The sequence below is a fragment of the Protopterus annectens genome, chromosome 8.part1, assembly GCF_019279795.1.
Source record: "Protopterus annectens isolate FY-2018-M chromosome 8.part1, PAN1.0, whole genome shotgun sequence".
Classification (NCBI taxonomy): domain Eukaryota; kingdom Metazoa; phylum Chordata; order Ceratodontiformes; family Protopteridae; genus Protopterus; species Protopterus annectens.
Genome location: NC_056742.1, coordinates 383,736,149 through 383,750,629, shown reverse-complemented (window position 1 = coordinate 383,750,629; position 14,481 = coordinate 383,736,149). Strand labels below are relative to the sequence as shown.

The 14,481-nt window shown below is 38.1% G+C and overlaps 1 protein-coding gene across 1 annotated transcript in view; it reads right to left on the bottom strand.

Moving 5' to 3' along the window:
* The window catches only part of NETO2 (neuropilin and tolloid like 2), a 1,066,336-nt gene that overhangs the window by 517,883 nt on the left and 533,972 nt on the right, over positions 1 to 14,481 (bottom strand). Inside the window, exon 2 of the mRNA XM_044081955.1 lies at positions 5,560 to 5,616. Coding sequence (XP_043937890.1) covers positions 5,560 to 5,616 — 57 coding nt within the window. The remainder of the gene's footprint in view (positions 1 to 5,559; positions 5,617 to 14,481) is intronic.

Below are 14,481 nucleotides of genomic sequence, written 5' to 3'. Positions count from 1 at the left end.
TTTATGCCGTTGTGCTGTAACTCAGAGCAGATCTGGGTGTTGCCATTGAGATTTTTGACATAGCTATAGAATGCTTTGTGGTTGCCCTTAGAATCAGTGGCAATTTTGTTTTTGTAGCTAGCTTTGGAGGATCTTATAAGGGATCTCATCTTCTTACTGAGGCTGACCAGGGAGCTCCTCTACTCTCTTTTGCAACAGTTTCTTCCTTCTGTTGTAGAGTTTGTTTATGGCAGGGGACCACCAGATTGGCTTCCTTTTTTTGGAGGATAGCGTCTTGGTTCTGGTTTGGGATGGCACGATCCATGCACTCATACAAGTACTTATAGAGTGGATTTGTGTAGGATTCAGCAGTCGTAACTGTATTGTCCATCTGCATGGGTGTCATGAAGTTCGCCACTTCTCTCTTAAGAAGCATGAAGTTGGCTTTGGAGAAATTTTTTACCGTGGTTTCCTTAATGGTGGGTGGGGGCAGGATGCGGATATCTAGGGTGATTAGCTTTTGGTCGGATCTGACCAATGAGGAGTTGACTTCAGGTGTGGAACACCGGTCACTCATGTTGGTAATGACTAGGTCTAGGATATTGTTGCCCCTGGTGGGGGTGTGGATAAGTTGATCCAGGGCACTGGAATTTATGAATTCCAGAAAGTGTTGAGGAAAGGACTTGTTACACGAGTAGTTTTCCCAGTTAATGGTCGGGTAGTTGAAATCGCCCATTATTCAGGTGTTTGGTTGAACCCTAATATTTTCCAGTATATCAAGAAAAGAATATTGGGAATCCTGGGGCATGGTGGGGGATCTGTAGCAAGCTACAATTTGGATTGCAGTTTTGCCCAGAGTTAGTTGCACTTGGATAACCTCTGATGCATTATGCTGCACAGCTAGCGTGGAGGTGTGGCTATCCTTAATGAATATGGACACACTTCCGCCTTTGGTGTTCTGGTCCAGGTTAGATGGCCAAAAAGTGTGGTATGAGTTATAGCCTGGTAATGCATGGGTGCTCTCTAGAGCCTTGAACCAGGTCTCAGTCACTGCACAAATATCAATGTTCTCCATTTTAAGGAGTGCTTCGAGTGAGTGCATTTTGAGATTTAGACTTCTAGCATTGAGTAGCATTACCCTCAGTTTTTGCTTGCCTGTTCCTGTTACAGTGGTGAATTTGTCATTTGAACCTTGCCTAAAAAAAGGCACTATAGGGGAGGCAAGACCCTTAGCCAGTATCCGGAATCCCAGGGGTGACAGGTGCAGGCCATCTGTGGCAAAGCATCGTGGTCTGTTGACCATGTCATCCCAGTTAGACAGATACTGGATCCCCTTAGATTGACACCAGAAGTTTAGCCAATTGTTGAAGTCAATCATTTTGTCCTTGTGCAGCGGTATCACTCTGGGCGATGGCAGAATGCTACTCAGAGCTAGGGTCATACCTGCCTGAGCTACAAGATCGGAGAGCTCTTCCGTGTCTCTTTTCATGTAGTCCAGGGAGGTACATCTCAGGTCATTCACACCAACATGGACTATGGCAGAGTCATATTTGTACTTGTTGTGGAGTGACCTGAGTGCGTGGGTTATGTGGCGGATCCTGGAACCCGACAGGCAGCTGACAGTAACCTTCTCCCTGTTTAGCCTGGTGAGAGGGACATCAGTCTTACATGACCAAGGGCTTATTTTTCCCTGACTCAGGAAAAGATTTGTTTTCTATGATATTCATTCTTTGATTTTACCACTGTTTCAGACTACTGTTTCTTCAAAAAGTCAGCTTTAATCATTTATATGAAACTGTTTACTCGGTATTATTCCTGAACCTTCAAATGTCTTTCGCAATGCGTTTTCTAAATTATCACCAAAAAGCTACTTGTTAGAGTACAGAACAGCATTCAACCAAACATTCACTGAGTCTCCAAGAAATGAACACTACTGTTTTTATGGCTAACTGCCAATGCATTAATAATGTGTGTTCTTAGTCTTGGCACAGACTGAATGTCTGAAATGGCCACTAATTCACCAAATTATGAATTCATTTATGTGTCCTCCACAACGTTTCAATTTATTACTTTAGCACAATTTACAAACAGATAAACAACAGGAAACTATAGAGCAGCAACTGTGTCATTGCAAGTTACTAATATCTTTATTTCCACTATCATCTCATCCTCCAATAATTTCTCTAACCTCCGGAAAATCACCCAAGATGCCTTCTCCTCTATAGAAACTTGACTAAATGACTTTCAACTAATGCTTAACCCCCCAAAAAAAAACTAAACTGTTGTTAATCTCATCAAAACCTGCAAATACAGAAGTCAAAATTTTCTCCCATAACAAAACTGAAATCAAACAGGCACAATCCGCAAAACTTCTAAGAATTACTATTGACAATAAACTCTCCTTTGAACAACACATACTCAACACAGTAAAGAAAACCCACTTCAAACTGGGCAAATTATACAGACACAAACTTTACCTTGATAAACTAGGATCAAATTAGCTAACACTCTGCTTATTCCATCCCTTACTTACGGGAGCCCCATTTTCACCAACCTCCATACATCCCTCAGTAATAAGTTACAACAATGCTATTATATGATAGCAAAATTCGCATCTTACTTGTCTAAACGTTCACACCACTGCAATGCTCTCTCAAACCTATCCTAGAATTTCACCTCTATCTCCAGTTTACTCAACTAACTACTGCCCATAAATTACTTTTCCAACACGATAGCTGCCCAGCTCTCCAATCCATCTTGCATACATATACCTCTACTTAATCCCTCCGCTCTTCAGAGAGAACTCTTCTAAGTGTAGCTAAACCCAACAAGAGAGCAGGACAATGCCTGTATTCCTACAACATAGCCAAACTATGGAATACCCACCCCTCTTCCATTACCCAACTAGACTCCCTGAAGTCCTTTAAAGCTGCACTAAAAACTTACTTTTTACAAAATCCAGCCTGTACATGTGAAATACAGTGCAAGCCCCCTTAATCCCGTAATTTACTTCAACAAGAATCCTGCCTTTCTAACACCTCTGATTTTCAATCTACTCCATTGACTGGAAATACTTTATTATTTGTCCATTACTATGTTCCTATTTTCTATGATATAGTTTACCTGTGATATGATGCTTGAATATTAATTTGTATAACATATGTTTGCAATTATGTTGCTCTGTGATATTAGTTTGTTTTAACTGTGGAGCCTTTCTCCCCAGATCTGTATTTTTTAACTGAATAATATTTTTACTTTTTGTTGTTTGTTTAACTATGGAGCTTTTCTCCCCGGACCTCCACTGAAAATGTATTTTTTGCCCAGTGGACTTTCCTGGTCAACAAATGCTGATAGACAAATAAATAAATAAATTAAGTAATTATTTACTTACAGCTCTGTTCCTCTATGATGATTCACAGTAACAGTAAAATAAAAAAGCATGGTTTAATAGACTGTTAAACCTGCTACTGCACCTGCGACCTGCTGCTGAGCAGACTAAACTATTAAGTCAGTCAGGACGGGGGAGGCAGACCAATGCACCCTCTTAGTGGTGCTTAGTCTGATGCCTGGGGGAGGAAAAAAAACAACTCTGCTAGAAATGTGCCCCCACACTCCTAACAGAGTGGAAGAAGCCATGCCAACCATCAATGCCCATGAAAATGTGATGTTGTGAGCACATTGAGCCATGCGCAGTGCATGCAACAGTTCAGAATCATTGGATCGTAATCAAAATTCCAAAAAAGTAAATAAATAAATATTGCAGAACTAAAACATATATATTTTAATTTTTCCCATTTTTGTGCCACTAGCCTTCATGGTGCCCTAGGTGGCTGCCTATGTTGCTTTCTGTTGGATCCAGCTCTGCAGGCATAGGCCACACTTTAATAGTCGGTAGGAGACAGAGAAAAGGAATAGGGCTTTAGTCAGTCCATAGACGTCCTGTTGTTTATACCCTGTATTTTTGTTTGTGATACACCTCTTAGGGCAATCAAGCTGCTATTAAGAGCCTAGTCAAGGGGTGGAGGGATCATACAATTATATAGTATGGGGAAAGTGAAACAGCTATAGAAACAGTGATTCAATCCAGGTAATTTAGTTTTCACAATTGAGAGAAATGTATGATAATTATGTTTTGCTAATAAAACTGTTGTTCTGTTCTACAGTTATCAGATTATGATGCACTTGCAATATACTTAGCATGATAACTGTTTAGAGCAGGAGCTGTGATATAAAAGCACTTTTTTTCTAATTCTTCAACAGACAATTTATTTAATAGCCACAATGATTGTAGTCTGCATGCTTAAAAGAAAAAAGTGAACACCAGAAGAGAGCTGTCTATTGATTTTTAACAACAAAAATCAGTTTTCTGAAGTCAGCATTGCTACTGCATTCAGGAGTAGCAGAGTGGTGCAACAGTTAGCATTGCTGCCTTATAGCTCTTTGCTCCCTGGTTCAGTTTCCATCTGGGTGCTTTCTGTGGGGAGCCTACATGTCACCCTGTAGCCATGTGAGCTTCCACTAGGTGCGTCACTTTCTTCCGCTGTACCAAAGGTATGCTGTAGGTGAACTGGTGATCCTTCAAACTACTGTATTGAGCATGACCATCTTATTACAGACTGGCCTCCTATCCAGGATTAGTTCTGTACTATACGCTCACCAAGTGCTGGAACATGCTCTGTCCTGCACATGCCCCTAACACCTGAGTAGGATAAAGTAGAGTTGGGATAATTAATAAATGATGTGTGATGTTTAACAATACTTGTATTAGACTCGTGCAAAGAACTGATGTCTCATCCAAGAAGAGCATGTCTGCCTTGTTCATACTCCATGCCAGGAAAGGGTATGGCAGCTCTGTGACCCTGAAATGGATTTGGTCAGGAATTCAAGCCCTGTGTAGTGTTAGGGCATTGCAGAGCCACAAGAGGGAGACAAAGAGCTACCTGCAGTACCAGAGTCACAGATAGCAGCTTGCATTTTCTTCCATGTAAACACACCAGTGCTGTGCTAGGTGTTTTCTGACTAACTGTATCATTACTATATCTTAACGTTTAATTTATTCATTTAAAGTTCATAGTATACAAATAAACATTGACTGAAATCATCATCCAACGAGATTCCAAGTTTATATAAAGGAACAGATGTGTGTATTAAATCCTTAACCTGCTTAATCAGCTTCAGTTAATAGGCTGACTGTATAGTTTTGAGATTAATGCATTACATATGAATGCAGTTTCTGCCATAGGCATATTGGGGTTCATTTCCCAGAACAATGCTTTGATATTGTGTGTTACTTAATAAGCAGTAAAAGGCTTTCTGGTGTTAACAAATAACCTAAGAATCAAGTACTTTGCTCAATGAAGCATACAGAGTTACCACTTTTGCCTGATGAGGCATATATAGTTATCAGTGAACAGAACCATTTGAAGTCACAGTAGGTAAATTAAAACCTTTGCATTTGTGAACAACCTCATTTAATTCTCAAGTGCTGAGAATGCAACAAATTGTTAAATTAGCAATTTGTAGTTTAACCGACATATTAAGCAGAAAACAAATGAACTCTTTCAAACCTGTTTTGCATACCTTGTGTCTTTTGTGCTACGGCAAGACCTTCCCGTATCAGAAAGATTATCAACAGTCCTGCAGAAGGAAAGAAGAAGGAAGTGAATTAGATGCCAATGTACCACTAAAATGTAAATACATCATTAAAACGCATAATCAACAGTTTTCATGTAATGTCAGTTTAGGTCAGAAAAATTAAGAAAAATATTGCTGCAGCTCGCTGCAGGTGCAGCTGTTGGTGTATTTCTATCTTCAACTAAGAGGTCTTGCATAAACTGGCATCCTTTGCCATAACATAGTATCCAATATCTTTATTTGAGCAAATGGCAGTTATCATAAGCATTTATTCATATAATGAATGAGTCACATTAGTTCTGAAAATGCTGCACTATGTGACAACATGCTTTATCAGTTCATGTGGTGTGTAAGTCAGAGCTGTGAATGAACCTTTCATATTTCTCTGAAAAGGGAAAAAAGTAGTCTGGCTGATTTTTCATAGGATCTGTGGTGCATACTTCATTTCTTATTGCATTCACAAAGTTAGTCTCACGCAACAGCAATGGTACAGTCAGCTCACACCCAGGATCCTCATTTCACAAATACTGCATGAACACCTATACAAAACTAACCAGGGGTCAGGGTATGTAGTGAATGATGTCGAGTTCTGACCTGCCCTGCAGTGAAGATTTTTCTGAAACAGTCATCACCACCATAGTAGTACTAACTAGCCTAAGCAGTAAGACCAATAGCTTCCCTGTCCAAATGCCTGTCATCAAAGCCAAATGAAAGTGCATATGGAATTATTGCAACCCCTTTAGTAAGAAATCATAAAAGGCAAACAATTTATCTGATTGGCTTCCTGTATTCTCTCTTGCTTGGAGGGGTTGGAACCTGTGTGAAAAGACAATCTGTGATTTGCGCATTCCTCATTCTTTAAAGTCAATCCAAACACCAGACATCAGAAGTTAAAATAGTAGCCAAATGAACTGTTCAGCTATCCTAATTATGCTGGATATACTTTAAATAAGAAAGTATAGATCAGTGATGCCAAAGCTGCATTGTCCTTTTTTTGTCCAGTCTGAGCAGAAGTACAAAAAATGTGCAGAAAGTGTAAATGAATATATTCAAATTAACTACATTCTCCTATTCAGCAAATGTATTATATTTCAGTAAGTGCTTCAAATTCTTTATGCAAGGATGTGACATTCATTAAAGTTAAGTTAGCAACCTTACAATCATTGTCACAAAAACACAAAGACACACAAATGGATACACAAACCTGCACACAGTAGACAAAGGTTCAAATAATTCATTTGTCTGTTGCATTACCATAAGTGTCTTGTCTTTTCACATTAAGCCACTTTGACAACTTTCAGTTTAAATGATGTTCATCTGTGAGGCTGTGTTGTATGCATGTTGAAGAATTCTGTGAATTCTATGCACGTCTTTCTGTTTACATGCTGTTAGTTGCATTTACATGCATACACACCACAGTATATTAACTCGCAGTATGAACAGCTACTTTTAGATACTGGATTGTACTAAGTACAATAAATACACAGAGGCAAACTGCTTCAGTAAACTGCTTTAGTTAGTACAACATTTCTGTTACATTTAACTTTTGGTTCTACAAACACGCAAAACATATGCTGTCAGCTCTCTATAGCAAATTCCCAAAGTCTGTTTAAGCATAGTTACATTTATACCAGAAGGTCTGGTATTTTCTCGAAGTCTGATGTAATACAGTTCTTTCTTTGTATAACAGTTTTCCTTTGTTCTTCAAATTTATGATTTGTCCTTCATTCTTTGGTCTAGGAAATTCAGTCTTGCATTATCTGAAACTTAGTGTTCCAGCACTATCTTGCTTGATGTTACTTCGATGTACTTTCAGCTGCCATCTGCGTAGCTATTTTACAAACTTTGTTTCTCAATAACATATTTTTTTACATGGATGACAATATCTAACTAATAGCTATATATGCTTGCTAGCACACTTACTGCTTTTCCAATTTCTCAGCATTTTACACTATTTCTAAATTAACCCTTTATATTTCATATTATTCTTGCAGCTTTTACTCAAGCTAATAATCATGCTAGCAGTAGTTTGAAAAGACAGTATATACTATATAGAACAGAGTATTCTTTCACATGTCACTTACAACCAATGATTTGACATAGATTAGCACCATGTTATGCTGATGCTTACACAATCATTAATAATGCTACCGCATTTTTATTGACCTAGAACATGTTTATTCATGAATAAATCATAGAATAACTAATGGTAAAAAGGCTAATTAAATGGCCTTCCTAAAATTATTGCAATCACAAGAAAAAAACTTTACTGGTGTAAGTATGAGCAAATATATTATTTCCATACCTTTTCTTTACAGTACACTAACTCTAGCAACTACTCCTGAAAATATCCAGTATTTTTGTTGTAATTTCATTTAGTTTCACTTGGTGAACCCACTCAAGTGACCGGGGAACTGAAAAGTGCTGGAAAAAAGAAACTTACAGCATCAAAAAATCAATGTAGGTCACGGTCAAGACTGATTAATTAACTGGCTTGTTATTAACGTATTTGGAGAAGACACCACCAATAACGATATCAAACAGTTTCTGTTTTAATTACCCCCCCAAAAATCTAATAAATAGCTCTAAGTGTATTTGTCTCCCCTTAGTTGTTCTTGGGTAAAATAATTAGCTTATTTACAAATAGCTGAAGTTTTTCTCCTTATAGCTGTTGCTAGTGTATAATAATAAGAAAAACAAAATTACCTTATAGCTCTTTTGTGACTAGTGCAATCTGTTATGATTTCCCCAGAGTGTTGTTTACAAATAAGTAAAATCCACTTGCTTTAAAAATAAAAATCACTAAGGGACTACATTTCCATTAACTTCCTACATACTTTCAACCTAGATCATTTTGTTCACTGTTTTTTTTTCCCAGTCACAGGCACACTGACTGGTTCTACCCACTCCATGTGCCCTCACTTCACTCGGGTTCTCTCCACTCCCCTACCCTACCCCCATTTCCCACCCAACCCTGTTATGCCTAAACTTATTCCCAAATAGTCACTCCCGTGAAGTAAAGCAATTGCATCATAGCTAAGATAAATCCAAATTGATATCATTCCAATTATCCAGTTGAAGTGTATCGTACTAACTCCCATATATCATACTACACATGCTTAACTACCTGCTACTTTACATCTTTTAGTGTAATAAGTCATAACCAGACAAAAGAATAGTTTTAAATCCCCCACATATCAAAACTCAGCTGCAACTAACAATTATTCCTACCCACGTATAACATTATTACTTTAACTTAGACATACCTGAAACATTAGTAGTAAGCAATATGATAACGATATACCTAGTACAATGCCCCATTTGGCATGTACCTCACTAGACACCTCCAGCAACTGGAGATGCTACAAAATTACCTCACAAAGAAGATCCTAGGCCTTAAACACTTGTTCTATATGGGCAAACTCAAAAAACTCCAACTATTCTCTGTATCATACCACCTACTTAGAGGCAATCTCTGCTTGACATACCAAGGCATGTCTGACCCACCACACACTCCAGAGACCTCAACCACATTACCACAATCAGCAGAACAAGCTGTAGAGACAAGTTCATAACCCAAAGACTGCCCATGCTATGGAATAGACTTCCTATACATGTCAAACAGAGCACCTCACTGGCCCTCTTCAAGATAAATCTTGATGAGTGGATGGGAAATAGAAAATTCACCCCGGGGATCACTCCAGTGGCTCTACTCGACAGAGGCACTGGAAACTACAGTCGGGTGGCATAATACCAGGGTAATCCTATGGGTTAGGCTTGTAAAGGCTCCAGGGCCATTAGCCTGGTACACACCTATGAACCTATGAACCTAATCAATCCTGATATTTCTTTTACAGCTCACATAACCTCTTACCATACAGAACTTAACAACACATAATTTATGTCTACTACCCCCTTTCCAGACCCATTACAATTAAAGTATACAAATGTAATAATAGAACCAACTATCTATAATCCCACAAACATAAACCATGCACCACATACATTACTCACACAACAATCTTACCCTATTGTTACTCAGAAATATGATAAGTGTATATCAAAATACTTAAAAATTATAGTTCACATTGCATTGCAGCTCATACTTAGTGGGGACATTCACCTCAATCCTGGCCCCCAAACAAATCCAACACACCTAGATCTTCACACCCCATCCCCTATAACTATTAACTCTCCCCAGAAAAGGTACAGACTTACTACTACTTAATATAAATCTCATGAGCATCATCAACAAAATTCAAGAACTGCATGCCACCCTTGCTCTATATATTCCAGATATAGCCCTTATAAAAAAACCTGGCTAAAACCAGACATCTCTAAGAAAGAAATACTTCCCCCAGGATACAATATGCATAGGCTAGACAGACAACAGAAAAGGGGTAGTGGTATTGCCTTTCTATACAAAAACAATCTTAATTTAGAAACTCTAGACCTAACCATCCCAAACTTTAACAATGCCAAAATACTGTTTACTAAGGTTTACAATTAGAATTCTAAATCTGCTTCAGTCGACCAGTATATGGTTGAAAGACAGTTTTCAAGTGGGCAGAATGACAAACCAAAATACATCGACTACACTACAATGAATGGGTAATATATTTAGAGTATCTGAGTCCGGCATTGTGCAGGTAGCTTGTGGTTCAGTGAGGAACAGGGAATTAGCCCATTCCTCACTGTAGTACAATCTCAGAGTTGGTATGTTTAATTTGTAGGGGGTGTGGGGGTGCAGCATAGCCCCCCTGCAAAATAGTATAATTAACGTACTGTTGACTGTAGAGTATAATGGTATGTTAATGTGCATAGCATGAGTGACTGGCGACACCTCCTGTTATGTTGAATACATCAAACTACAGAAGTTGAGTTGAAGTATTCATTTTCTCCTTGGTTGCTGTTTCGAAATTCCAAATTCAGAATTTCGTGTCAACATTTGGACCAGTCAACTGATGCAGCTTCATGATTTCAATAGTAAATTGTTTACTAAACTAACAATTAATCCAAAGAAATGTCTGAAAAGAGTGGGTGCCAACATCCCACCTGGGAACAATCTGACTACACTAGAACACATCCTAATTTGGACAGAAACATCCCTCCCTCCCTCAGGAAACAATTATAATGGGTGACTTTAATGTTGAGTGGCTCTCCTGCAACTCTCAAAATGCCACTGACCACATTAACCTACACGGTTTCTCACAAATAATCCAAACTTGTACTAGAGTAGACAAAACATCAAATAAACATTCAGTCCTAGACTGGTTCCTTACAAACAGACCAAATTTATCCCTACTCTGGCTGTCTCACAGACAGCCTCAGTGACCATATTCCAACTTACATTCTCCGACACTGAATAAATCCACATAAACGTACCACTTATTACCAAATCTGAAATAAGAAAAAATGTATTCCCCAAGATTTCATAACTAGTTTAAAAATGCAGCTGGGCACCACTCAAAGATCTCCCTTTAGATATTGCGGTTGAATACTTTGACTCAACCTTCCTCAATATCCTAAACATCTTGGCTCCCCCAAGAACAGTACAGATAAAATCCAATTATGCCCCCTGGCTAACCAAAGAAACAAGATCTCTGTTAGAAACTAGAGCTAAGCCCTGGGAGAAATGGCTCAACAACAAAACTACAACTAACAAAGAAACATATCTAGATCTGCAAAATACAGCTAAAAACATATTAGACAGGATAAAATAAATTACTATAGCAATGTCCGATCAAACAATCAAGGAAACCCACAAACATTCTAGGCTGCCATCAAAAAAATCCTACAGTCAGGACAAACTAGTACTCCCTCCCCAACACTCACTGATACTAAAGAAAACATAGCCTCACAATTTAACAGACAATTCACTGAATCCATACTAGACCTCACAAATGATAATTGTTCTTCCCCTACCCAGACTCACATAGTACCCACACTAGATCCCAATTACTTCTCTTTCCAAACTGTCCCAATAAACACCATAGTTAAATATCGCATAAGGCTTAAACCTACTCCACTTGCTGCTGACCCTCTACCTGTCGAATATCTAAAAATCGCTGCAGAAACAATATCCTTTACAGTATCCATATTAATAAATCGATCCATTTCAGAACAACAGGTCCCTAAAATTTGGAAAGTATCACACATCATCCCACTACATAAAGGTGGAAACACGACAGAATTATCAAATTACTAGCCAAAAGCTATACTATCACTGTTATCTAAAATACCTGAGAGGTGCATCCGTTCACAAATCTTGAACTACCTAATAACCAACAATCTTCCATCTAACATTCAACATGGTTTCCATCCTAATCATAGCACAATCACTGCCCTTGTTAACTTTGCTGACATTATTAACCACCATCACAATTATGGCAATTTAGTTTCCTCCATCTTTCTTGATCTGTCCAAAGCTTTTGATACTGTCTCCCATTTGTGACGGATCCACACAGTCTACCAGTTTTTGCTATGCCTCGAGCCACATATCACTGTGTATGTTTAATTATTGCTAGATTGATTATTGCTAGTTCTTGATATGCCACTGCATCACTATATGCTGCTAATATTGTAACAATACAATATGCTTAAGAACAGGCCTTGCTCACTGATTACTGGTATTACTGAACTTTTGTTAACCTATAAGTTGTTTATCAGCTTAAAAGATGTTTACCAGAATGTGGGGATTTCAAAGAGGAACTATATCACAAGTTTGTGAGCTAACTGTTCTCTGAAAAGGGAAGTGGGGCACAAGACCAGACATTACAAGGCTTGTTTACAACTTAGGAAATGATCTGTAATTTTCTAAAATATTCCATCAACTCATGATGAGCCTGTAATGTCAGATTTTTCTACAATATTCCATCAAATCATAAAGACTATAAAAGCTCAAAGGCTAAAATGAAAATCTTCATCCGGATTTGATCACAGCACCAGCCTGAACTGAGCTTAGAGACATTTCGCCAGTGTCGGCCTTGCCTTGACTGAACAGATAGCTGCACTGGATAGGATTTGAAGTTTCCCTATCAGTGGCAAAGATGATTTTGTTTATGCATATGCTTGTAAGTACATGATTTATTAGTCTTTCTGTTTATTTAGTATTAGCTTTACTGTACATTTAGAAAAGTTTTGCTTAATAAATTAATAAGTTTGAGCCTTGGTGTCTTGTGTCATTTCTATTCCTGTATTAACCTCAGATTTTGAAGTAAAGGACTAGTACACCATTCTAAACTCTTAACTACACTCTCAGAACATAAACTTAGCCATTCTGTACTTACTTGGCTCCAAAAATATCTAAGTGGACGCTATGGGAACAAAATCTCTCTTCATTACTGCCTCTAAACTTGGGAGTCCCACAGGGATCTATTCTGGACCCTCTCCTTTTTATTATCTTTACTAACAACATTAATACTGCCACCCCACTTGCCTCTGAGTTCAGTATGCGGATGATATCACTCTGATTTGTGCCGCCCCAACACTACAAAAACTCCAAAAAATCATCCAGCAGTCATTCAGTGCTGTGGAATCTTGGCTACACAATGCACAACTTGTACTTAACCCTACCAAAACAAAACTCATGCTCTATCCAACTAGAGCTGTAGATACCCACCCACCATTCAATACATCATTAAACCATACAATTATTTATCTAGTTTCCCAAACAAAATTAGGTGGAGTGGTCACTGACTATAACATAAAATTTGACATATACATACCGCAGACCATAAAAAAAAGTTTCACAAAAAACTAGGAACCCTGTACAGAAATCAACACTTTCTAAATAAATCTTCAAAGGTCACTATAGCAAGAACCCACCTTATCTCTATGTTACTGTATGTCTCACAAACTCTTACAAACATTAAGAAATCTGACCTAGCAAAACTTGAATTTCAAAGTGTTATAGAATTTCTTTATTTGTATGAATTGGTACATTTACATCCAATCAATTCAGCATTACTTTGTTATACATCAATATTTGGTGACAGGATACGGGTTGTGCTGGAATTTGTTCAAGTCCAGTTTGTACATTTGGTCATATTTACTATAAGTGTGAATAAATCCTAACATAACAGATGGCCTGACAAGGACTTCAGAACAAATGCCAACTGCTGCCATATTCCTGCTAGAATATTATTCATTGTAAATAATTATATGCACACCTTTAAATGCTGAAAGCACAGATGTGTGAGGTATTCACTATAATAGTGGATATCTAAATGGTTGTGGTCTTCAGAGTATCTTACTGGGATATATAATTCAGTCAGTGGTCAGTCACTGACTCCGTTTTCCCCCCAAACCAGTTGTGAGATTCAGTCCAGGTGGTCTGGGACTGCCCACTTGTGAAATGGATCCACAAACAATCTATCCCCCCAGGACAGAAAGAGCTAGATTTGGAAACCAAGTTCTTAGAACTTGATTGATCAAATAACATAAAGACCCTGCAAAGAAAACCCAGTTATCAGAAAATTATAACAGGTAAGTTTTTACTGCTTTCCCAGTCTTAAATGATGCATACAGAGACTGGATCTCTCTGGAAAAACATAATAATTTCCATTATCCACAGATATAACTGGATGGACTGTTTCCTCCATGCATACAGATTGCAGTAATTCAATACTCATTACACCAAATGTTCCTACCATTCAGACTTTCCATACAACATACTATTGTGGTGGCCAAACATAGTATAAATAGACCATACATGTTTCAGTTATCATTCCATATGTTCAGCCATGATACAATATTATCTTGCCATTAGGATCTATTCCTGGCAGCAAGCTAATACATAGTACCATCGTGCTTGTCTAATATGGAATATATAGACCTGAACACCTACGCATAACCACATCCTTAATG